Here is a 25,802-nt window from a genome sequence, read left to right as displayed (position 1 = left end):
CCTTTCTTTGTCAATCTGCTTCAAAATAAACACCATCAAGGCCTTACAGCGAAATGTTTACATGCAAAATACTTCCATCCAGAACATAAAAAATAAGCTCTTCACATGCAACTATGTGGTTTATAGACAAAAACAAAGGGGGTGAAATCCTTGGGTTGTTAAATCTCTCACAATGGCAGGAAGCTGTCAGACAACCTCCTCCACCCCACCTCCACCTCACAAGCCCCAAGGCTGAGACTCAAGTCATGACGTGGTGGTGTGATGATCATGAGGAGTCGTCACAACTGTGGTCAGACGGAGGTTACAAACGTGAACACCTCGGGGGCGACAAGTCGCTGTTCAAATCTGCAAAAAAATGAGCTGCAACAGGAAAACAACCTGAGTGACTCATCAGGGTTACACACAATTTGATGATGCACACATTACAAAACTTGATAATGTTAGACGTGAAAGCAGAAAAAGAAATGTTCACGTTGTTGTTTTTTTAAGTAAAAGTACCAGCAATGTAATGCACAACCACCAGTGCTTTGCGAACATGTTTTGCCACATCGTGACCACAAACGTCCAGTGATCTGATGTGACTTCTAGACTAACTGAAATCGTAAGCTTTCAAGAAAATGAATTATGGTTTTCATTTTTTTAATAATTCTTTATCAGAAATGCTTTCTGAAAATGGGAAAAGTACGATACAACTGTGACATCAGAAGAGCATTTATTAGAGAACATGTTTATTGTAAATTACTAAATTTACACTATATCGTACTTTTCTCATCATACCAACCGCTAAAAGAACTTTCCACTAGAGCCAGATTCATCTAGTTGCACTCACTAGCAAGCAAAACTAACACTAATACTCAGGTCACACTGAGGCAACTTGCACATTGACTTGTTGCAACAGGAATTGTCATAATCCAGACCTACATTCAATAGGGAATCACGGTGAAAACGTTACATTTGTATGCTTTGTCAAACGTTGATACTTTCGCTTCTTGTCACACTAGAGTGTTGAGGAAAGTTTTACAACAGAAACCCTGAAAAGACAAACAGGTTCTAGAGCAGCATTTCCTGTTTAATCTTGTTGCAGTGTGGTAGAAAACCTGTTAATCAGCTTGCGGCAGGAAATAGATGTCTTGCCACCTCATTTTACTGCAGTAGATTCTGCTGAAGAGACAACACAACCTTCCTCAGAACAAATCAGAAAAAACAGAATTGCTGATCAGTCAGTGGTTATCAATGAAGCGTAAGCATTCGCTTATGCTCAGATATGTCATAAGTGTATCATGGAGGTCTGGACTTTAACCGAGACACAACACATTGATTCCTCTCTAGCTGCTTTGTTTCTGATCATTGTCCAACTGATGACACAGTTTAGGTCGAACTTCAGCAGTTAGACAAATGGTCTCATAGAGAGGAGTTCTTGATCAATTCAATGGCTTTAATTTTACCAAGTCTCTTTTTTTTTCAAATATGAGTAAGTTTTCTAACAACTGAAATTGGATGAGATTGTATCTAGTTTACCTAAAACACAGAATTGCAGCTTTAAGCCTAATTTAACACAATTATACTATGTGCAATGTTACCATATCAACAGGTTCATTGTGTACCCTAAGGTAGCTAAAGAGGACATTAATCATATCATGCAAATGATATGTTCTTAAAATATATATTTTTACCTCTATTTAGATTAGATAATGGCTGTTTAAGCCTTTTACTCTGAAGATTCTATTTTTGTATCTACAATTTGAGTCTAAACCACAGATTCAAATCTGAATTTTGCTTTAAAATGCTCAGATCTTGAGGCTGCAAAACTAGCCCTGATTATCATTCCTTCAACACAAGGCAATCAAGAGTTTGGGTGGCTCCACTTTGTTTATACCACGTTTTATACCAAGTTTCAAAATTAAATTGTGCTGTATAATTTTTAGCACATAATTTAAACATTGTTTAGCCTTATTTTTTGTAAATGTTGGAGTCAGATCTAAGTGTTAAGTCCAAAATACTGAAAAACTGTAGTCTCTTTTCACCATTACTATATGTAAAAGAATATCAAACATTAATACACTTCTTTAAGTTACAGAAGAAATGCCTGTTTAAGCTCTTTACTGTAAAAACATAATCTTGTGATACTTTTGTACTGATATATTTTTACAAGATAAACATAAGAGTAGTTAAAATGAAAACAGTAGAACTCTTGTCTAATTTAGAAAAGGAACACTCAGTGATCACTTTTAAAGAAGACAACTTTCAGCTAATTCTCAAGACAAGAACAAAAAAAAAAGCTTACACCCATTAAGCTGGACAGTTTATAAAACTACTTCCAAGAGAGAAAAACAGGAGCACACTTCACTCAATTTTAAGACCAAAAACATATTTGGTATTTTTTGGTCTTAAATAACACCAGGGCGTGCTGTGGTGGCGTAGGGGACAGCGCGACCCACATTTGGAGGCCTTCAGTCCTCGTCGCGGCGGTTGCAGGTTCGATTCCCAAACCTGGCTGACATTTGCCGCATGTCTTCTCCCCTCTCCTTCCCCCTTTCCTGTCAGCCTACTTTCAAATAAGGGACACTAGAGTCCACAAAAGACCCCCTGGCGGGGGAAAAAACAAACAAACAAAAAAATAAATAAATAAATAACAACACCAACTGGAGAGATTTTACAGTGAATTTTGTTTCACCACAAAATTTCTTATGCTTGCATGAGACAGATGAGAAATTGGCATTGATAAGTTGGAATTCCGACATACGCTATCTTTGCCTTCAACTTCTCTAAAAGTGAAAGTGGCTGTGACATTTGCTTATAAAAACCCAACAAGCATGTGCTTATCAAAAAATACCAAAGTTTGGGTTATTCCAGCAATGAAAACCTGCCCACACATCTGCATCATCCCTCCTCCTTTACATGCAATGCCACTCTTCTTTTGAGTTTCTCAGAAAAAAAAAATAAGAAAATGGCGATCGAAATTAGTCATAGTTTGAATACTAACATAAAATAAATAGAGAAATGCAGTGAATATTTAGGGGCTTCAGAGGAAGAACAAATTTTTATGAAGAATAGATGAGCTTGCATCTACAGTTGAACCTCTAAAATCCTTGTCTGATGTGATTTTCTTTTTAATCAAAATAAATGTACTCTTAACTAAATAAAAAAATAATAATCTTCCAAACTAAAACCTCAGCGAGCGTGACACCACAGTATCTAGATCTGTTTCCAGAATGAAACAACCCACATTCTGTACTCAGGGTATAGGGTGGTGGTTGGAAAGTCCTCCCGAATGTTCTTTACAGATTTCCCCATTACAAGAGCACAACTACAAAAAGGTTCATCAATATACTGCATCATCAAAGAAATACCGTGCAAATAAGACAAACAGTTTAGCTGTAGACAGTTAAAGCAAAAGAGCAAACCACAAAAGAGCAAATGTATGCCTGTGCCACCACAAAGTGTGAACTGACAAATGCAGTATCTCGGTAAAAGAGCAGATCTTTATTTGTCCGTCAACATATTGCATGGCAACCAGGAGCCACTGCTTCACCTTTGCCCAGAACACACTAATCTGCAAAGACATACTTATGAGAAAAAAATGTTTTCATTGACTTAAAGGTAATAGCAAATAAATAAGGACATTAACATCTTCATGTGCAATTTTCTCAAAAAGTAATGTAATAAATTATTTATAAATTAATTACTAACAAAGACAGGTCCTTTCAAAGGTATTCACAGCCATGACCTTTTACACCTTCTGGTTTTGATTTTAGTTTAGGTTTTCTATACTTTGCAGAACAACGTTTTGCTCCACTTACTGCTTCAAGTCTATTTGGATGCATCTGCAGCAGCTTTAGGTATCCAGGAATGGAAATTTTCTGCCCATTTGTCTGTCAAAAATCCCTCAAATTCAGTGATTGACACAGAATATCTGTGAACATCAGTTTTCCTGTCTTGCCAAATGTTCTGAATGAGACTCAGCTCTAGACCAAACATGCTTTGAATATTCAATATAGCTTGGTCTGTCTGTTGAAGGGAAATGTATTGCTGTAAGATCAACAAGTTTCAACAAGATTTCAGTACTGAAAGAAAACCTTATTAATGTCCATCTTTTGATTAATATTAATAAGATTCTCTGTCCTCTACCATTTTTGTCCTTTTGGCAATGTTGTGTTCACACTGATTTGAAGTGATGGATTTCTGCCACCTATGCAATTTTACTTGTAAAGTCAAAATACTCAAATTCAATCCCTCAACAAACCAGAGCAGAGCACTTTGTTCTACAAATAAACTGTCCTTAGTGACATCATTTTAACAGTGGTTTTCTTTTTGTGCCACTCAGATATGATGGCCAAAATATTAAGTGTTAACATAGGTTTATTGGTTCGAGGATGTACTATATTTCCTTTCAAATATTTGGAGGACAGATTGAATGGGGATCTATGAGACACTCAAAGCTATGGATAATGTTTTTAGCTGATCTATCTAAAGCAGTATTGTAAACCGACCTGTCTGTTGTGTTTCTTAGTCTTCATGGTGTTGTTTGTTTACTAATGTTCTCTAAGAGACCACAGAGGCCTTCACAGAAGAGCTGTACTGAGAATAAATTACACACTAGATAAACTATTTAATAATTAGGTCACCTGACTGCACTGGATTCCAGAATGTCACAAGTTGAATACATATGGAGGCCACGATTTTCTTATTTTTAGAACTTTTCTGATCTGTTTTCTATTACAGATATTTCCAGTAATATACATCCAACCTGACATAATGTGTAAAAGTCACAAAAAACTGTACTGGACTATTTGATTAAAGAGCTGGCAGAGTGTCAGTTACAGTTAGGCAGCTGTTGGATGAACTTCCTTATTGGCAATGATACGTGATGTGCTGATTAATGGTAGAGTAGTTTATATTTTTTAAAGATAATTTTATCTGCATTATTTAGAAAAAAAAATAATAAAAATGTGCCTTGGTTATTAAGCTGCTTTCACTATGTTCCTAAAAATATGTATATTCCCGAATATTTCACTCTTAACTGCATAAAAAAACGTCTTTCCTGATTCCTGTTAGTAGATGAGTCAATTGTTTTAGGAGTGGCCGTTTGAATAAAGCAACTGCGCTATCAAATGTGGGTACGTCCAAATAATCCCAACTATGTGTTAAGGCTTACTATAAAAATGAGAGAATTTCCACTGGAAAAGGTACAAAGAATTCTAGCTCACTGTTCAATGACCTAATCTCCATATTTCAACATTTTTATAACCGGGATCGAATTAAAGCACTACAAAGCTAGTTGATGACAAGACACCTCACAGCCCACATCAGGAAGTCTGCTGGCAGACATGCAAACATTACTGTTCCAGAAAGAATCTTGCACAATGTGAGAGTGTATGCATGTGCCAGGTTGTTGCACCACATGGCAAGTTAGATCACTGTAACCACTTCCTGCATAAATGACAACACCACTCATGGCAAACTGAACACTTACGGTAGTTCAGCTTGTTATGAGGAATTATTTGCAAGTTGTTACTTCATTTTTGTTATTGTTCAAAGAGCATGTTCTGCATGTCCACTCACTTTAATACAGTGAGTGGACACTGACTCAACATTCTTTTTCTGCTGAAGAAAAAGAATGTTGATTCTAACAAAAAGTTCATTTTGCTGGAGTATTCAGTTAAGAGTTCCCAAATGTGTACACCTGTGCATTCTTTCTTTTTCCACAGATATAGTAAGGTGTATCTGCACCTACTGTGTAGTTTAATTTCTCAGAATATCACTCGGGGATAAATGTGTCAAAAATGGTTCAAGTTAAAGTTTTGCATCCAACTGATTGAACCCTTCTAAAGGAAAATGTGCACGTGAAACCAGACTACAAATCAAACAGTCTCTCTCTTCACTGACAGATCACATTCAAAACGTGCAGTTAGAGACAATGTCACCCATATCAAAAGAAAGTATGTAAATTATTGTCTGGGTAAAACCCATTCTGTACTACCTGTTTCCTGAAAGTTACTACAAATAGTAACAGGAGATGGAATTTGTTTTAAAAACATGCCGTTCTGTCACCTTTGTTAAAACAGAAAGGAATGTTACAGAAAGTAAGTCTTTCCGAAATGGATGTAATCCCATCAAACCCTGGGAAAATAGGTTCTGGTTAGGTGAGACAAAAATTGCTCTGTGTGGATGTCACTGAACACCTACGACACATTTCATACTATATTAACCTATATCAACAGTAGAGTTTAAAGGTGGAAACATCATGGTATGAGGCTGCTTTTTAGTGTATGGTACTGGATAAACATACTGGGACGCTCTTAATAATGAATGTCTCAGTACCAAATGATCCTGAACACAGCAAAAGAAACTCGAAATTGAGTTGAGAAAAAATAATATAAAATACATAACTGACTCAGTTCATTATTAAACTTATTAAATTTGAATCCAATTGAAAAGCTCTGGAGAACTTTACAGACTGATATGTCTTGATTTCTTTAAATGAGAACGTTACGTGTGTTGTTAGAAGCATAACACACGTAACGTGTGTTATGCTTTCTGTTAATTTTGTCTCTTTAACCACATTAAAGAGAAAAAAAATGTTTAATGCTTATATTAAAACTCATACAAGGATGGAGTGCTCTGCAGTAAGAAAACCCCCCAATATTTTATGATATTATTTATTTCAGCATGTCTATCAGACATTATCAGCATCAATCATACAAGGTAAAAGCAAGCTGATATTTTGTTATATCCAATTTTTCTAAACAATATAAACTACCTATTGAAACAATACTAGCAGTACCTGTTATCATAAGGTGATGTAAGAGAATATATTACTGTAAAAAAAAACACCTGCTGACAATGATTTAACAATAACATTAATAATAATTAAAAAAACAAATCTGTGTAAACATACCAAAAAATAGACAGTTCGATTTAAATTCATCCACACAGCAACAGTAAACATGGATTTTGTCATGTTTGTTGTGAGTAAAGCACAATTTCCAGCTGCACAGTTTACATCATATAAAGCTCATTAAAAGTAAATTTTTGCATTAAAAAAAAAAACTAAACATTTCTTTTGCTTTCTGGCCAAGTGTTAGCTAACAATTGCTCAACAATTGTAACACGTTCTGATGGCATAAATTAGTAAACAATAAAAAATGTGGTAAAACCGTTCATTAAATGTGAAATTACCATGCAAACTGTTTTGAATTAGAGATGTCAAACATATAGCATCCTCTACAATTACTGTCACCCAGGATGAAGATGCACTGCATATGTTGCTTTTTGGTTTTTGAGAAAAAGAAGAAAATCTAATGGAGCTCTAGCAACTAATTGGTAGGAAACTGAAATGGGAAGAAAAATGTGTTACTTTTCAGATAACTGAAAGCACCAGAAGTCAAGTCAAGGTAATAAAACCTTTTTGGTGTGGGACGCTGTTGATATAAAAAGAATACTCAAACTTAGCTATTTTCAAAAAGAGGATTATGTTTAAAATATAAGTCTGAGGAAGCAGAAATGTAAAAAGTTGTATTTACTACAACTTGTCAAGAAATGTCTGCAGTACCTTCAGGCTGCGAAAGAGTGAGCAAAATGTTCAGCGCAAAAAAAAAGGAGGTTCAATAACTATAGAGTTGCTAAATACTTTGTAGGGCATTATAAGCAGAACAATTTGGACGCTTTGCAAAATTCTCACTTTTCAAATTTATGAGAACCAAGGCATCCAAATAACAAGGAATATGAAAAAAATCTAAGTTTTATGATAATTAACTTTTTAGTCATTTATTTCTGAGCAGTGATTGGTTGTCCATGACATATCAACTCTGCACTACTTTCTGCTCTTCATACGCTTAGATTCTGTAAACAACAGAGTATGAAGCTTTTCACTGGATCACCCAATATGATGGAATCATTTCTAATCACCACACGTGTCTTCTTTTGCTTTACATTAGTGTAAAAACAGAAAACATATATACAGTATATACACATGTATCTCTGATAGATATCGACTAACTGATGTGTAGGTTGCAGCAGAATAAGAAGGGCTGATTTATTTTTCACGGATTGCTTTATAGTTCAGTCAAAGTTTTCAGCAGAATTTGGAAGTTTGCAATTAAAAGTCCTTAAATTGATCATTTATAGGGATAAATGTAAATAACCATACAGCATTTTAAGCAACAGGCATCCGTTTGTATGTTTGTTGTATGTCTGCTTTAAAGCAGGCAGATGGAGGCGCAGTTAAGCTTGTTCTTAGTAATGCACGTCTGACGAACTGCAACGTCTGCTGTACTTCTTCATGTTAAGGCCGGATTAGTAGAGTAACCCAATGCTTCGGTGCCACTTCACCATGTTTGGACGAGGCTTAGAGTAGTAACACAGCAGGGTCAGATAGCCACTGCCACCAGAAACCACTCGCCTCTTCAGTGTTTACATCCCCAATAAGTCTTTGCAGAGCTGAACAGCTCAATGTTTACTTTAGTCGGCTCTCCTTTTGCAGAATTAAAACATATTGTCAAGAATCCATTGCTACAGAGTCGCTTTAGTTTTTGAAGGCCCCGTAGCGGCTTGCCTTACTAATGAAGTTCTTGAGCAGGTCATGATCCATGTCTGCAAAAGCCTGGGTCTGAGTGACAGCCGTAAGATGGTTGACACAAAACTTGAAGCAGAACTCCTCCAGGTCCTAAAAACGAAGAGGGCTATGTGGTGAGTGCTGAGGAGTATGAGTGACTAGAGGCTACTGTGCAGGACCTCCCTGTCAGCGCGCTGCAGTGATCTTACCCGAGCCTCATACTTGACAGCAGCAGAAAGCAGCGTGATGGCGTTCTCTTCAGTAATGCCCCGCTTGATAGTTTCCTGACACAATCTTTTGAGCCTCGTCTCTCGGTAAAACGTTGCCAAGTCGAGTAACCCTGCAAACAGGAGAAACGAATCCACACCATTGATAATTTTGTGAATTTTACAAGGACTTATGTTTATCTTTTAATAGTAAAGATAAACATGTGTAAGTAGTGCCTAATTGCAAAATAGAAGAAAATTAATATAAAATTAAGATTTTAAATTTTTTCTAATTAAAGATCTTTAACTGCATTTGTATGTAGCTCTTTTTATTACAGTACCACTAATTAAAACCACAATGCCCTTTAGAAGTTTCTTAATTAGTTTAACCTCCAAATATGCATAATTTTTTTAAGCCAGATTTTGTGGCACCTTGATGCAGCTATTGATTCCGACAGCTGTATCAAGGATCAACAGATAGACAATGCTGTCTCCACCTGTGTGTAATTTAATCTTTGAATAACTGCAGCTGTTTAGCAAAAAACTGACATTTGGCTTAAAAACAAACAAGCATTAAACATACTTTTCACTAAGGCCACAGTTCCGCATTAAAAATGTTTTTATGGTAATACTCTACATCTTAACTGTTGTCTTTTCATTAGCTGTAAGCAGAAAATTGTCATAACTAAAAAAGAATAAATAAAAGTTTGAATATAACAGTCTATCCTAACTAAAGAGTTAGTTGCGCTAAACCTAAAGCGCTAATCATAAACATTAGTTTCACTAATGCTAAAGCTGCACAAGCAGACATGCAATGGTTCAATTGCTGAGTGTGTTGTATGACTTTGCATTTTTGTGTTTTTATGATGTTAAGCAGTCTGAAATGCTTTGTTGTTGAAATGTCCTATACAAATAAAATTTTATTTGATTTAAATTTGATTTAAAGTGCTTCACCAAGAAGGTATTTAGTGGAAGCTAATAATGAAGAGCTAGATATGGTTCCTATATTTTTTCTTGTTTGAAATAAAGTTATTTCGGCAATGGCGGGTGAAGTTTTGGGGGAAGGGAAAGAATGTGAGGAGATAAAACAGAACTGCTGCATAAGCAGTCTTCACCTATTTCAAAATCCTCAATAGTCGATAACCAAAATTTCAACACAGATGGAAATCTTTACTCAACTGAAAGCTTACAAAAGAGCCAACTAAATTAGTACTTCAGAATTTATCAGGACAAATTATATAAGAAAAGCTAAATGCACTAAACGTTATCAAAGTTGGCAGGCACTCTAAAGCATAAAATGAGATATTCGCTCAGCTGTTAGCCCATTAGAGGAAGTGTGCGCATCACTTCTAAAAACGTAATTACTTACCAAGTTTTATAAACTTTTACTGTATATTTTTTTTCAGTTAAACAACCAGAATTACATTTGTCTTTTTGGTTTTGGATAAAAGAATTTTATTTGGTAATGGAACCTAAAGAATCAAAAACACTGTGCTGAAAACACTATTTTTTTATATATCATTGTAATTCTAATGCAAAAACAAGCAAATATTCCTCAGAAACATGCAATGAAAAACATGTTCTTTTGCTAATTTCAATTTCATTTTTGACTAATGTTAATAAAACTCATGTGGAGGGCCTATGAAGCCACATGAAGCTCCAGATTCACACGTTGCAGTCTTCTAGTTCTTAATTTACAACAGGCATGAAGCACAACGAATTTGTGGTTGCAATGTGGCAAAATCGAAATTAACTCAAGGGGTATATATACCATCACAACCTGAACTTTAACCACATGTGTCAAAGTTTATGCTTACCAATAGCATCCTCTGGTGGCAGGTTAATATTGTCTGTATAAAGATACTCCAGGAAGGCTCTGTACACTAAATATGAGAACTGATGAATTTCTATAACATCTTCATCTGTTTCATTCAACAAAGTACGGAAATGCTCACACCTAGAGAGGGGAAAAGAACAGACTGCTATTATTACAGGAAGAAAGATAAAGCAGTAACTGAGCATTTGTTTGATTATCTGTTACAAATTACATAAACATAGCTGCTGTTCATGAGTCAATGCTCAGTCTGATTATTCACAAGATTCCAGTGTGCCTCAAGATCAAACCAATTCCTAGACTTCAAAAGACCAAATACAAAAGGGGTCACAGCTGGGCATGAGGCATTCAGAAGCCTAAAGGACAACAAGGTTGAATCGGATAGAAAAAAACATGGCAGTACTGGAGGAGTTATAGCAGGAAAGATAGAAATGAGATGAGACTGAAAATACAGAAAATTAAGGAAAGGCAGCTAAAACATAAAACAGGAAAGCATGCCACACCCAAAATGAATGATTCTACATAGTTTCAGTGACTCTGAAATTCTTTAGTTTCTGTTTAACAAAAGGAAAAAGTATCTGGACTATTTGAGAATTCCATCAAGAGAAATAGTCTGCTTAGATTCAGTCAAATGCAGCAAACATGATAAAACAGCAAGTGGACCGTGATAACATCCTCTGTAAAAACACAAGGAGGAGGTGGCAAGCAAGCACACAGACACTACCTCATAATAAAAACAAAACACTTTACTTTTTGGAAGAGGAATTAACTGGAAGCAATCGTGCACGACTGTTTCTGTCTTGCTGTGATAAAACTACAGGCTAGCAATATAAATGTCGAGACACACGTAGTAATTTCAGAATCTGAAACATTTTTTACAACAGTATGTTTATTTTTTATCTTCAAGTACTCAGTTAAAAAGCAATTTGAAGACATAATTCCAGCATGATTGGTCACTTTCAAAGCTCCCATTAATGCCTAACTGGTTCAGAACCTGGAGTTTTCTCTTAATTAAAACAGTAAAAAAAATAAGACATTTTGCTCCGGGACTTAAATCCATTCTACATCTGGATCAGTTGTCTATTGTAGGGAACACAATTGCAAAATCCTGCAAAACTACATGCAAATTTCTCTTAACTGCTGAACCTGACTGGCTGTTAGTGTCCGCATTTAGAGCAATCTGATTTGAGAATCTAGTGATAAAATAAAGCAAACAGGATATGAAAAACAGTTTTGCTTTTTGTTACACTGGACTGTTTACTGCAATCAAGTCAGATTTCCCTACATAACTTGAAAAACAAATTGTAAATTGCAACAACTTTTTTATTGATACAACAAAGCAGCCAGTTTGCTGTTCATTCAAAAATGAAACAACTTTGTTTCTGATGGAAATATTATGGCTGCACATTTCTGGAAAATCTTGCAGTATCAAAATCTTACCATGAATTTTCTACATGCAGATATTGTGACAAAGATACTAATAATTTTGATACGGATGCAATGGTGCAGCAATTTCGTTATTGATACAGCATTGAGGTGTATTTCTTGACTCCAGCATTTTGTATTCAATATGCCTGTTGTTGCTTACCATTTATTATTAACATTTATAAAGGTTTTCAACAATTATTTTGTGCCTAATATACTGATCAAGTTGAATGAATGGATAAATTATTAAGACACACAAAAATATTGAAAAGGCATATTCTTTTATTGCTTATGTTACCTTTGATGTGATGAAACAAATCAAGAATGTCAAAATAGCATAAGATGTGCTTTGAGCTATGCTGAGTAACACCTGACTGGGGGATCAAAACTCAAGCCATGTGTGCAAATCAAATGAGCCTACAGACTACAGATCCCCTCGTTTGCTGTAAAATGGTGGAAATCGTCCTCATATCTCAGATAGAAACTATATTCAGTATATTCTGAGCTTTGGTCTGCTGGGGGAACAGCAGCAGTGTCAATAACTTCTCTCATAAACCTGGAAGAATCACAGGATTCAGCCTGGAGACGTGTGTGCCAGGAAGGAACGTGACATTACCAAACAAACAATCCGTCACATCTGCTCCATGACGCACAGCAGGGACAGCCGAGCTTGATCCAACATCTCCGCCGTCATAAAGAACATACTTCAAGAAATAATTTCTACAATTCACAGCAACAGATTGCCCCTGTGTAGCAGGTGGACACATCTTTCCTTCAAATGCACTGTTATAGCAAAAATGCCATCAATGGTACATTTACTGTTTGTTTTTGAATGTATGATGATTTTTTGTTTTACACAGCTGTCTTTGCAAAGGTTTACAGAGAGATCATAAACCTTAGATTAAAGAAAAATGATCTAATATTTAGTTTGCATGATGAAGAGCATGCAATGAAAGTGTGCCTTTTGAATTGTTTTTGTCTTTGTATTTTCAAGTATCTAGGAAATAGGGGTTCACCAAAAAATAGACTGACTAATAAATTGACCCAATTTCTATCATTTTGGGAGATCGTCCAATACTTACCTGAAAAACTGATCTTATCTATCTCTGCAAAAGTCTGAAAATCAGCCACTCTACCATTTTGTTTTGCTGTGTTAGATGGCTGACTGACCAACCAAACAATAGCCACCCCACTGTTGCCAACTTAGCAATTTTGTCACTATATTTAGCAACAAAAAAATGCTATTGGACAAAATTGGAATCAGCAGGTCAGGCTTTTTAAAAATTGGTAACTAGAAAGCTGCAATCAGTGCACTCTTAGTTTGACATCTTTGGATGTTATAACTCGCTATATTTTTCTGTCTGTTATGATACTTTAGACACTTTTGTCTTTTAGCTGCCTCCTTCACTATCAGCCTCAACTGGGCATAAACACAGCTGCTGTCATTGCTTCCCAGGGACACAGGAGAACAATCAACAGACTTCTCGTCTCTAGTGTCTTTAACATGTTAGCATGAGATTTGGTCAAAATAGAGGTTTTGCGCCCCAGGCATTATTTGTGCGAGTGTGTGCACTTTGTTGACTGTGCAGACAGTCCGGCTCCTTCCTCCTGACAGTGCAAAAGAGCAAGGGACTGGAATGCACACAGTGTGTTTTTCAAGTGTGGTTATAAAAAGAAACACGGGAAACAATAGGCTGCTCTCCGCTTCCCTTTTACTGACAGGGAACACTGTCCAACAAATACCGTTCAAGTACAGGAGTTCATGCTCAATTTGTTTTTATAGAATGTGTGCTCTGCTTTTTTTGCTGATATTATCTATGTACAATTATCTAACAATCAGTAATATCAAATAACATTTCTAACAAGAAGAAAACACCTGAACCCTCATGTGACAAGAACAAATCCCTGGACAGAGAACAATAGGAAACAAATTGCTGCAGATATTTGATTCATAAACTCTCCAGCTATAGCACTTCTCACCAAACAACACTCTCTAGACTACTTGTAAATTGTAGTAAATTTGTCTAAATTTTGAATCAAAAGAGTTCATGTCAATTTGCAAAAAGTGTGAAAACAAAACAACCATGAATCAAACAACCTCTTAATTTTTCCTACCTGATCTTCAGAAGAGCTTTGTGAACATATATGCACTTCCCATCCACTAAGAACTTAAGGTCAGAAATATCTGGACTGTCAAATTCCTTCTTCAAAGACTGGGCAACTGTCAGGTAGTCATCTCCATCTGGCAAATAAACAAGAGGTCATCTTTAATGTTTTTATCTGTATTTTAAAGTCCCATCTGACTTGGTGACTGCACACTGCCAGTTATCTATGATTCTCCAAGAGGAAGCTTTCAACATTTTTTTTTAAATCTTCTCTCCCACCTTGCTCATTTTGAGTGAAGGCAAAATAAAATATGGGTTCTTGTCCAGGATCGTTTCTCACAGTTCCAAATTTTGGAAGTTAAAACCAGGTCTGTTTGGCCAGAAACTATTTACCGAAACATCTTTAGTACAATATTTTCCCATCTTTCCTTTTTGAAGGATGAATTAAACAGACTCTAGTGTCATATCAAGCTGATGCCTTTGCAAAAACGGAAGTTATGGCTAATAAAAACATTTCTGTGATTGTGATTAACTAAAAATGTATCAATTTCTATCTTTCATCAGTTAAAATTATTATTATAACTTATATTAATTATAATATTAGTCCATTAAATTAAAAGTCCATTAAAATTTCTAAAAAAAATAAATTCTGTGTGAAATTATGATGCTGTAAAATATGAATTTATTTGTAAGGGCTTGCACACAACATTTGGGTTGAATGGATAATAAAATAAAACCTGCACATGGAAATAATTGTAAATGCTGCACACATGAGAGTGTATTTGTAATTTAACAGTTGGGTGCCAAAATGGGCCGTAAACTGAAAGTAACACTGTTGAAAGCAGAGTTCATAAACACTTGCTTGACACAGTGAGGAAACAGGATTTCCTGTTTATTTCTTAGACCACTTCCAGGAATTTGCACTTATGACACAAAAACATGTGCCTCCTGAATGAGTATCTCCAACAGGTCAAAGGTTAAAGATAACTATGGCAGCAATTTGAAGTATTCAACAAATATCCCTTAATTATTGAGGAGTACTAGTACTTGGCAGACCCCTTCTTCTAAAAAGGTCAAGAGGGGAAATATGGCAATGAGAACAATTTTAAGTATTCAGCTAATCCCTGAATTATTAAGAACTGTGGACATCTGGGAGCCTCTTTTTTTTTTACTATTTTTTTTGTTTCTGCTGGAGTCTTACCCACTGAGAGAAGGTGCCACGTGACGGCCGGCGTGGCGAAGCAGGCAAACACGTCATCAGTGCTGCTGAAGTGGGTAAGATGAGGGCTGGACACAGCCTGACCTCGACACTGACCCCACATCAGAACCTGCCCGCTCTGCGTCTTAGCAGCTGACGTGTGGCTGGTGTGACAGGCAGCTACCTCCACCATCCTGGGCAGAAAATCTCAATTCAAACCCAGTTCAGCCTTCTAACATAAGGAGAACAAGTCTAAGCTACAGTGCCCTGCAAAGTGCTCATATACTTTAAATGTACTTTTTTTACTTAATAGCCAAAAGCTTTAATATTTTCATTGGAATTTTATGACCTATGACATGAAAATAATTTGCGGTTTTTAAACATTATGAATATTATATGTTCATAATCCACCGCAATTTTTCATAAAGTCCAGAAAGTTCATGCTTCAATATCTTTCACAGAAGTCAGATTTTTATGAACATCCAGTTAATGATTGTCTTGTCAACAGATTCTCTGGGGATGTCTGCAGTTCCTTCAGAGTAACAATGGACACCTTGATTGCTTCTGTTATTAATTCCCTCCTTGTTTATGTGGACAGTCATTTCTTGGTGGGTTTGACTAAGATCTTTTAATTTTTAATTTTACTTATTAAAAGAGGGCTGAATGCAAATTCATTGAATTGCATGCCACACTTTTCAGACTTAATTTGATTTGATTTTGTGTTGTCACAATTACAGACAACATACTTTTTGTCTACTACATAAAACTCCATTGGGACACTTAAATGTTTGTTTTTATAACATAAAAAATGTTACAAATTTCAGTGGGTATGGATACTTCCGCAAGGCACTATAAGGATAGTTTTACAGGTAAAAATAATTTGCTTGGAGTCAATAATCCTCATTGATATGGAGGGTCCAGTAAGCTGGTGTGATTACTTAACAACACAGTGCAAACAATTTACTAACCTTTCCTTGTCTGTATTTATTAGGATGGGGAGCGCTTGGTTACTTTTATTGCCTGTTCCCAGCTGTCCATAGGAGTTGGCTCCCCACGCATAAACAAATCCCTCATCCGTAAGTGCCAATGTGTGCGCATATCCACATGCCACCTAAATTTGGAAGTGAACAATACATTCATAAAGAATATAAAAGATAGTTTTATAAAAGTTTCGGATACTTTGGATTCTTACCTGCACAATGTTGACACCTTGCAGAGCAGCGATTCTGCATGGAGTCTGCTGATTTCCGTTGTTTCCCAAACCCAGCTGCCCATTGCAGTTGTAGCCCCACCCATAAATCTACAGAAAACACATATAAGGTGTATTTTAAAATAATCTTAAACCATATTATAAAATACTGTGGAAATGATGATCAAACAGAACATGTAGGAACATTGGATTGATTAAAAAGAAATGGTAAAAATGACTGGTTTATCTTTCAGAAATGGTCTATTTGCTATATAATTTCCTTATAGTTATGTACATAAAAGTAACATCTTTTCAGAACAGTTCCGCTATGTGTTCATGTTTTTTTTGTTTTGTTGATATAAATGAAAATGTTAAAGAATAAATTTTGTAATTGACCACAGACTGGAACTGTGAACTAGAGGTGATAATAAGCTCTTGTAATCTTCTTAATGTTTCAAAACCAAAGAATTTAAATACAAAATCTGTCGATAAGATTGGCTCCTCATGTGAGTATGAACCAATCGCAGACCACCCAAAATTGAGAAAATCTGATCCAATATATTGGTTGGATGATTTATTGGTCCATCCCTAATGTTTACATGTTAAAAGTTGGCACAGATGCAACCCCAAAACAAAAAAATGTGATTATACAAAGTATTGAATAAAGACTACCACTTTACAGTTCAGTTGGTCTGTTACATGAAATTACAGCAACACAACTTAAAGTTTTTAGTTAATGAGGTATCAATACATAGGACACACTAGTGTAAAGGTATTATTCTCATATCAAAGCAGCCCATTATGGTACCTCTCCATTATCCAGGACAGCCATCGAGCAGAGCTGGCCACAGGCTATGTTGACCACCACTTTGTTCTGCAGACAGCTGCTAACCCGACGTGGTGTTGGCTGATTGGCAGTCGACCCAGATCCTACTTGGCCCGAGTTGTTGTAGCCCCACGCATACACCTGGTCACAGATGACAAAAATGTTCACAGTCCAAAAAAATAAAAGTACAGATTAAACACAACAAAAAGTGCGAAGACAAGAGGGGGAGACTTGTGGGCGTGCTGTGGTGGCGTAGGGGATAGCGCGACCCACACTTGGAGGCCTTCAGTCCTCGACGTGGTGGTCGCGGGTTCGATTCCCGGACCCGGCCGACGTTTGCCGCATGTCTTCCCCCCTCACCTTCTCCCTTCCTGTCACCCTACTTTCAAATAAGGGACACTAGAGCCCACAAAAGACCCCCTGGTGGGAAAAAAAAAAAAAAGAGAGGAAGACTTACCTCTCCATCACTTGTGAGAGCAATGGTGTGGTGGGAGCCACAGGCCACTTCTGTCACCCTCTTGCTGATGAGGTTGGTGGAGACCAGGGCGGGGGTCAGACCATGGTTGGTGGTCCCATTTCCCAGCTGGCTGTAGCCATTGTGACCCCAGGCGAACACCTCCCCATCTACACAGCAGCAGGAAAACTTATATTTAAGTTGTCAAAGTGGTTAATATTTTCTAAACACAAGATAAGAAGTAATCCAAGTCAAATGATTTATAGCTGAGGTCTGGCATTGTACCCAACATATGCAGTCAACAAAATCAGATTAACAGAGCTTGAAACCCATTAGCTAGAAAGATAAGTTAAAGCGCTTTTTTATAGAAATAACAAATCGTGAAAATAAAAGAAAAACACATACAATCATACACACAACAACAATCTTGTCTTGTAATTCAAATTAATGTGACTTTAAATGGAAAATAAAATTAACTATTTCAATGCGACTTAATTTGGCTTAGTAAATAACTGCACCTTAATATTTATAAAATGTAAATATTTAGATGGAATTGGTACAAACAATGCCATGTTAAACTATTCATACCCCATGACTCTCATTGTATCTTCTCTTCTCTCACTACTAATATTAACTTTAATGTATTTTATTGGAATTTTACGTGATGGACAAATTTGTGCAAATTTGCAGACACACCATTCTTGTATTTCTCATTTTTTTAACTGATAAAAAAATGTGAGAACTGTTATGTGCATTTTATATTAAGCATCCTTTACTATGATTATGGGAGACAGGCAAGAAAGTAATCGTTGAAAGAAAGCCATACTATGCTAAATGCACAGCCCACCACTCCAAACATAATTCCCATGGTGAAACATGGTGGTGGCAGCACTATGTTTTGATAAGAAATTTCTTCAGCAGTACATGGAATCTCGTCAGAGTAAACCTGCAAAAAAAAAAAAAAAAACCATGTCTGAAGCTTTAACCCTGCTGCTTCCCTACTGTCCGACCGTGACATCTGCAGTGCTCATCCTGAGCATCACAATAAAACTGCGGGACTGAACATCCTTTAACATAAACTCCATAAGAGACAATGAAAAAGATTTATGTGAAGTCATGCTTATGTGTTGGAATGGTCCAGTCAAAGTCCAGAAATCAAACCAATTGAGAATCAGAGGCGAGACTGAAACATGCCGTTTTCAAACACACAATGAAATCTGAATGAGTTTGACCAAAAGTTGGCAAAGAAGAATGGTTAAAACAAATTAATCTCTAAATGTTCTAAGTTGGTAGAGACACACCCACAAGTCTTAAAAGTGAAATTTCACTTCACAAATAATTACTGCAGTACAAAATGTGACAAATATCAACACGAATACTTTTACAAGTCACTGTAAAAACATGTGTTGTTATTTGTCTTGGTTTCCCTTCCTCTACCTGCCGTTACAATTTCACCTGGAGGTCAAATAAAGATTTTCTGAAGTATTGTGTTGCAAACTGATTACCTGCAGTGGCGATAACCACATGCGGTCCTGTACCATAGCTCAGGGACACAATCTTCTTTCCACACAAGATATCAATCCTGCGCGGCTCAATAGTGCTTTGAAGGTCTCCGAGGCCTAAGCAGCCACTACAGTTGGTGCCCAAGGCAAAGATCTGCAAACACCAAACATCACAGCTCAAGTCATGTTGCTGCAAAGAAACTGTACATACATGCCACATATTACTACTGCACTACTGACTGAGATTGAAAGTCTTTGATCTTGAAATTATTTTTTCATATGAAATAAGAAGCAATAAATATTTAATTAAAATAAAAATCTATTATTATTATTGTTGTTATGGTTGTTGGTGTTGTTATGTCCTACAGCTACAGTAAAATGATCATAATATCTTTATTTTTTATTGGCATACTGATATTATTGTTGTTATTATCATCAATAATAATACTAACATGCTGCTACTGCGTGAAAATTATAAACATAAATTATATCAGGGTTTACATATTTTGTTATGCGATTTGTTGGTATAGCCATTATTCAGCTTATTGTTATAAGAGGAGGAGGAATTGCAGCAATTGGTCTAGGTCCTTAGATAGGGTTTCTGCAGGTTTCATCAACTCCAATTTAAGACAAATTTATGAATAAATTTAAGAAAGAGTAATGGTATTAATTGTTTGATTAATTATAGATATTATGACATTCTTATTTTAGTTACAGTTCCTTTTAATATTTTTCCCTTTATCCAAATTTGTGTATTAGCAGCAAGTTAGTGGTAGCCTCCACTGCTTCAAAACACTGAACACAATTAATCCAGTCCACATGTAGGAATGAACAAACATGGATGCACAGATAGTTAAATATAGAGCATGCTGAGGTATTAGGCCAATATGGCTAAAGATAGTCTCATTCTATCTGCTTATCTCTCTGCTGAGAACTGCCCCTCGTCTCAACTTGAGAATTAAGATCCTAAAGCATTGTTTTTCCCCTTCTGTTGACACGAAAAAGAAATGATCAAATTAATATCCTCAAAGTAGGTTAGGTCTATGAAGTCAGACAAGCACACCTATGTCCAAACAGTAGAATTAAGGTGCCTTTGCTTAAAGCCTGAGCCTTACCTCATCATTAACAGTAACATAGAGAGCTTCGTTAGCAGCACTACCGAAGACACACGCCTGGCGGATAAGCCGTAGTTCCTCAGGAGGAAGGAGTGCAAACACTGGCCACTTCCCCACGTCCAGCATGCTACTCAGCTTAGCTGTGACAAGATAATACAGAGAAAACAAAGCATTTAGGTAATTATGGTCCTTATAGATTTTCATTATTTCCAGTATTCAGAAAAAAATCTGTCACCCTCTTATTTGTACAGAAAACCTGGAGTACATTCTACACCCTCTCCATTTCAGTATATTTACCACTCTAATGCATTTCTCTGACTTCCTGAACAACATCGCAGATAACAACTACCGGTATTTAAAATACAAGCATTATTATGCTTGTAACATTCATCTGGGTATTTGTGTAATAGAACAGTACTTTTGGAGGTGGAAAAAAGAGAGCACACTGGCTGATCAACCAGTTTTTAATATCCTAATATCTGTTTTTTACAAGTCCAGTCTTCCAGCAACAATTAACTACGAGATAACTTTGTTTCACACCACTGCTGAGTTAAGTTAGTAAATTCTGACTTTGATCTCAGAATTCTGACTTTAATCTCAGAATTCTGACTTTATTCTCAGAATTCTGACTTTCTGACTTTATTCTCAGAATCCAACTTTAATCTCAAAATTCTGACTGTAAAGTCAGAATTCTTTTTTTTTCGGTGGCCCTAATCCTCTTCCTTAAGTTTGCATTCCACTAAGACGGTGAGATGTAAATACATTGCGAACAATGTCTGAGTTAATATTTTTACTAATTAAATAACTTTTTTTAAGATTAAGGTTTGATGGATTGATTAATGGATGGACGGATGGATGGATGAATGCACAGACATATAGATGATTACTCTGTGATGTGGATGGATCGATGGACAAAATAAAAAATTATATTAACTGACAATAACGATTAATATCAATGTGTCAGTGAGTAGCTTCCCTGCTTACTAAAACGAGTTTCATTCTCAATAGTTGAAAGTGTGTTATTGAATGTTTCAAAAGTATTAATAAATTACTACAACATAATAATACATAGTTGTCAGTGAAACGCACACAGTAGAATGAGGCTGATCAAGCAATGTTCAACGCCAAAACAAAGTTCTTCAAACATCTTAACAAGGAAGTTTTAGTGAATAATAGGAATCGTTCGGCTGTCGCCTCATAAGTAATCATTTTAAACAGCATTTAGCATAAATTCAGTCATTACCCATGGTTTGCCATCACTTCAAATGCTGAAAACATACAAATAAAGACCCTTCATCAAACAAGCTAGCAACAATAAAGTTTACACCAAAACCCCACAGAGCTTAGCATAAAGAATCTCGTAGTTACTGGGAAGGTTTAAACAGTTGACGTTACCTTGACAGTTTTTCTAGCTACAGTTTCTTCTTTAAAGTCGTTTTCTTATCAACAGGAAAACTTAAACATTGCAGAGCGAATCATATTGGCAGCGGCTGTCGGTTGTCATAGCTAGCTTTGGTGGCTACATCACCGTCCTGAAGAAAAGCAAAGCGGTCCAACAGTTTACTTCCTGTCGCCAGATGGTGGCTTCACGGAAGCTCGGAGATAGGAACTTCGACAGCAACGAGGCTATTGAATAGGCTACAGGTGAAGACCCAGGACACACTAGAGGGACTATGTTTCTTGGATGGCTTGGGAAAGTCTTGGGATTCCCCTGGAGAAGCTGGAACAAATGGCTGGGGAGAAATAAGTCTGGGCCTACCTACTTAGGCATTTACCCCTGTGACCCAAACCCGGATGAGGGGAAGAAGATGGATGGATGGATGGATGGATGGATGGATGGATGGATGGATGGATGGATGGATGGATGGATGGATGGATGGATGGATTGGATGGATTGGATTGGATGGATGGATGGATGGATGGATGGATGGATGGATGGATGGATGGATGGATGGATGGATGGATGGATGGATGGAATGTGAAATCATTATGAAAGTTTCTTCTGTTATGATTTTAAGATTGATCTGGATAGCTATATTTTTTATTTACTATCTTGTTTAAAAACCTGTAAAACAATCAAAACCCTGAAATTTGTTATCTCTCTTCAGTCTTTTTAACTGATTTCAGTATGACCCATGGCTGTTGTTGTTACTTCTCTGTTATACTGTTCTCTATATACTTGTATTTTAATTTCTTATAATGATACTAATTTAAAAAAATAAAAAGACATCATGCTGCGAAGCAGTAGAGCTCTCACTAAACTCATACATGCTAAACATCTTGTAAGGATGTCATAATGTAAGTTATCAGTAAATCCTATATATGTATTAATCTGGACTGCTCACATTTATTTTAACTCTTCAGAAATAATAAGCTTCCTCCTGCACAGCTGTGACTATGAAAGCTCTCAGCTCTCCTACTGAGTAGTCTGTTATGGCACATACTTTGGTTCCTGCTCCACTGAATAATTTTATTAGGCAAATTCAAAATGAGTCAGCCGCCGGAGGAAATCATAATAACCCACAAAGAATGTATGCTTTTGGGCAGTCAGATTTCTTTTAACGGAATGGCTCATACTTGAAACACTGTTTGCATAAATTATAAATGTTACAACTTACAGATTTTATACTTTTTCTAAGAAAAGCATAAATCAGACTGATTTGATTCCATAAAAATATGCTGGCGTGTCCCTGCCAATCTACCTCACACTTTCTAAATCTGTATTTTCTTTTTTTTACAAATGTACTACACCAATGCTACAAGCATAATTAAAAAGAGAACAGGTGATAGAATTTGAACAACATTACCTTATCTAAAGTATTTACCTAAAATCACAAGCACTTTCTCAACTTTTTATCAATCACAGAGAACAAGACTCTTCATTTTTTCTTATTTCTAAATACGCTATGTCCAGCAGGGGGAGTTCTAGATAATCTCATATTTGTGCGTGGAGGTGGGGGTGGGGGGTTAGACAATGTGCATATGTGTGAATATCTGACGCATATTCAATATAAGTTCAAAACAAAACGTGTCTGGGACTTTGTTTTGTTATCTAAAAAAATATGGGACCACGAAATACTGGATTATACATTTCAGCTTTTTGCATTTCATACTTTTGAACCCATTTATTTGTGTGAACACCCTCCTCTATGGGTGACATACAAATGCCTTACACATTGTATTCAATCAATCAATCAATCAATCAATCAATCAATCAATCAATCAATCAATCAATCAATCAATCAATCAATCAATCAATCAATCAATCAATCAATCCTTTTTTATTTAGACACAAAAACAGACAGACAGACCGTTAGATAGATAGATAGATAGATAGATAGATAGATAGATAGATAGATAGATAGATAGATAGATAGATAGATAGATAGATAGATAGATAGATAGATAGATAGATAGATAGATAGATAGATAGATAGATAGATAGATAGATAGATAGATAGATAGATAGATAGATAGATAGATAGATAGATAGATAGATAGATAGATAGATAGATAGATAGATAGAAATACTGTAATTTTCACCTATTGTTCAATTAAAAGTAAAGTAAGATGAAGGAAGCCCTGATCAGCTATCATGTGCTCCTGAAAACAAACATCTCTACATGATAATTCCACCGTCATCTTTCATAATAGTTTTTCACCAAAAAATGTTTTTTTCATGTTGGGTAACAGTGTGGTTTTGGTCTCATTTGACCAGATTGCCATCTTCAGCGTGATTCCTGTGTTTCCTCTCTGGCCTACAGTAAACTTTAAATATCAATTTTATGCCTTTCTTTTTGCCACTCTTCCACAAAGTGGTTTGTGTTGTGTGTGACTGATAAATATCTTGTCAACAGTTCCTACCAGTGGAACTTTAGCTCTCGAGCAACAGGCCTGAATGCTTTTAATGCTCTCCTTCACTGGAATGTCAGTTCAGGTGTATGGCCATTGGTTTTTAGTTGTACCATACATTTTATGCTTCCCCATTGAATGAGATTTGTGAGATCTACAAAGCTTTGAATACTGTTTTATAACCTTACCCTGTTAATTTCTTTGCAACTTTATCCTTGCTCTCTCTGTGCTCATTGGTCTGCATGTTATTGTTTATTCAGTAAGGTTCTCTTAACAAATTTCTGAGGTCTTTTTTGTAAAGGATCTTTTGTGCTGAAAATAAGCACATATAAAGTCAATTTGTTAGATTTGATTTTAGTTAGGGGCATCTAATTGAAGTGGGCTGAAGAATATGCATCACTTTTTTTTAGAGCCCCTCCCACTACTTACCCTTTTGTTCAACATAAGATCACTCTGTCTACATAAAATTCCTATAAATTTATCGCAGCTTCGGATTGTAACACAACCAAATTATTAAAGAGTTCAAAGAATTCTTTTGCTTATGCAGTTTAACATTTATTACTGTTTTAACCTTTAATTTTTGTGAATTTAGAACCTTAACCTTCTTACACATAATCTAATGAAGTTTGTGTGGGAACTGAGTATTTAGATTAGATTAAGGTTTTAAAGAAAGCATACAATGTTTAGTTATTATACAGCAGAGAGTTACAAATGCAAATCAAAATAAAAGCTTCCTCACTTTGTACACATTTGTTTGTCTGTGCCTGAGTTGGACGAACCGCTCTAAGACACGTCAACCATAGCGTGCCCCTTAAAATCAACAGAAAAGTGTGCAAACGAGGTTCATTAATGTCAGCACAAATTTACCCCACATACACCTACGAAGGTAGTTAACCCTTGCATGACAACCTTGTGCATTTTTTCTTTTCGTTATCTTGGAATTAAAGGGGATTCGTCAGAGTTACTCGGACGCGCATGCGCGCAAAGCTCCAGCAAACAAAATTCCTGCTTTTTATTATTCGTGGAACAAGGCTGTGGATGGAAAGTTATCTCGATAAAACTGCCAGCTACGCTTTGTCGTCGTTGACTGGTTAGCTCTGATCTGATCAGGGCGCAGTTAGCACAGAGACGCCGTCGCTTACACGACGAGAAAAAAGCACATCATCATCATCTCGCGAACTATTTTGCTAGGTAGCATTGGGCAGCTAATGCTAGCATGACACAATTAGCCTTTTCCTGTGTTTATCCAGGAAGCTAGCGAGGTCTCAGTCTCAGGTGTCGCAGAAGATAGCTGGAGCTTGTAACCTGCTGACATTTAAAGGTTCCGAGGAAGAGCTTGTGTTGGAAACATCATTGTGCATCGGCGTGTCAGTCAAGACTGCTGCTGCTGTGCCAACTGACTGAGTGAGTAACATTAGCTGTAACATTCCCCACTTCTGCTGCGACAGTCAATAATATATGAACCCCTCCCGATTATTAAAGAATCTCTAAATTCACAGTAAGGTTATTATGTGTCATTGTGCTGACTGAAAGGTTGTGTTA

General features: G+C 36.3%; 2 protein-coding genes across 5 annotated transcripts in view; one reads left to right on the top strand and one right to left on the bottom strand.

The window, feature by feature from the left end:
• rcbtb2 (regulator of chromosome condensation (RCC1) and BTB (POZ) domain containing protein 2) lies at window positions 1-21,985 on the bottom strand. Of its 3 annotated transcripts, XM_044118599.1 has the most exons (13): window positions 21,804-21,985; window positions 20,409-20,548; window positions 19,297-19,447; window positions 17,795-17,961; window positions 17,320-17,478; window positions 16,515-16,622; window positions 16,291-16,433; window positions 15,326-15,516; window positions 14,135-14,261; window positions 10,578-10,717; window positions 8,764-8,894; window positions 8,560-8,665; window positions 2-360 (listed from the first exon to the last, which is right to left on the bottom strand). In XM_044118599.1, the coding sequence occupies exons 2-13, from the start codon at window positions 20,532-20,534 to the stop codon at window positions 302-304; spliced, it is 1,608 nt and encodes a 535-aa protein (XP_043974534.1). In that variant the 5' UTR covers window positions 20,535-20,548; window positions 21,804-21,985; the 3' UTR covers window positions 2-301. The 3 variants fall into 3 exon arrangements, with proteins under 3 accessions (XP_043974536.1, XP_043974534.1, XP_043974535.1); XM_044118601.1 differs by lacking the exon at window positions 21,804-21,985 and having other exon boundaries at window positions 1-360; XM_044118600.1 differs by lacking the exon at window positions 2-360 and having other exon boundaries at window positions 6,649-8,665.
• A 3,236-nt stretch (window positions 21,986-25,221) lies between these two features.
• Window positions 25,222-25,802, top strand: part of fndc3a (fibronectin type III domain containing 3A) — a 56,139-nt gene continuing 55,558 nt past the window's right edge. The window contains exon 1 of one of the 2 annotated variants that reach the window (XM_044119669.1): window positions 25,222-25,664. The gene's annotated coding sequence lies outside the window, so the exon portion shown is untranslated. The remainder of the gene's footprint in view (window positions 25,665-25,802) is intronic. The other variant, XM_044119670.1, reaches the window with a different exon arrangement.

Source organism: Gambusia affinis, linkage group LG06 (assembly GCF_019740435.1).
Source record: "Gambusia affinis linkage group LG06, SWU_Gaff_1.0, whole genome shotgun sequence".
Lineage (NCBI taxonomy): Eukaryota > Metazoa > Chordata > Actinopteri > Cyprinodontiformes > Poeciliidae > Gambusia > Gambusia affinis.
Note: the sequence above shows the minus strand (reverse complement) of the source record. Positions and strands in the feature narration are given on the sequence as shown.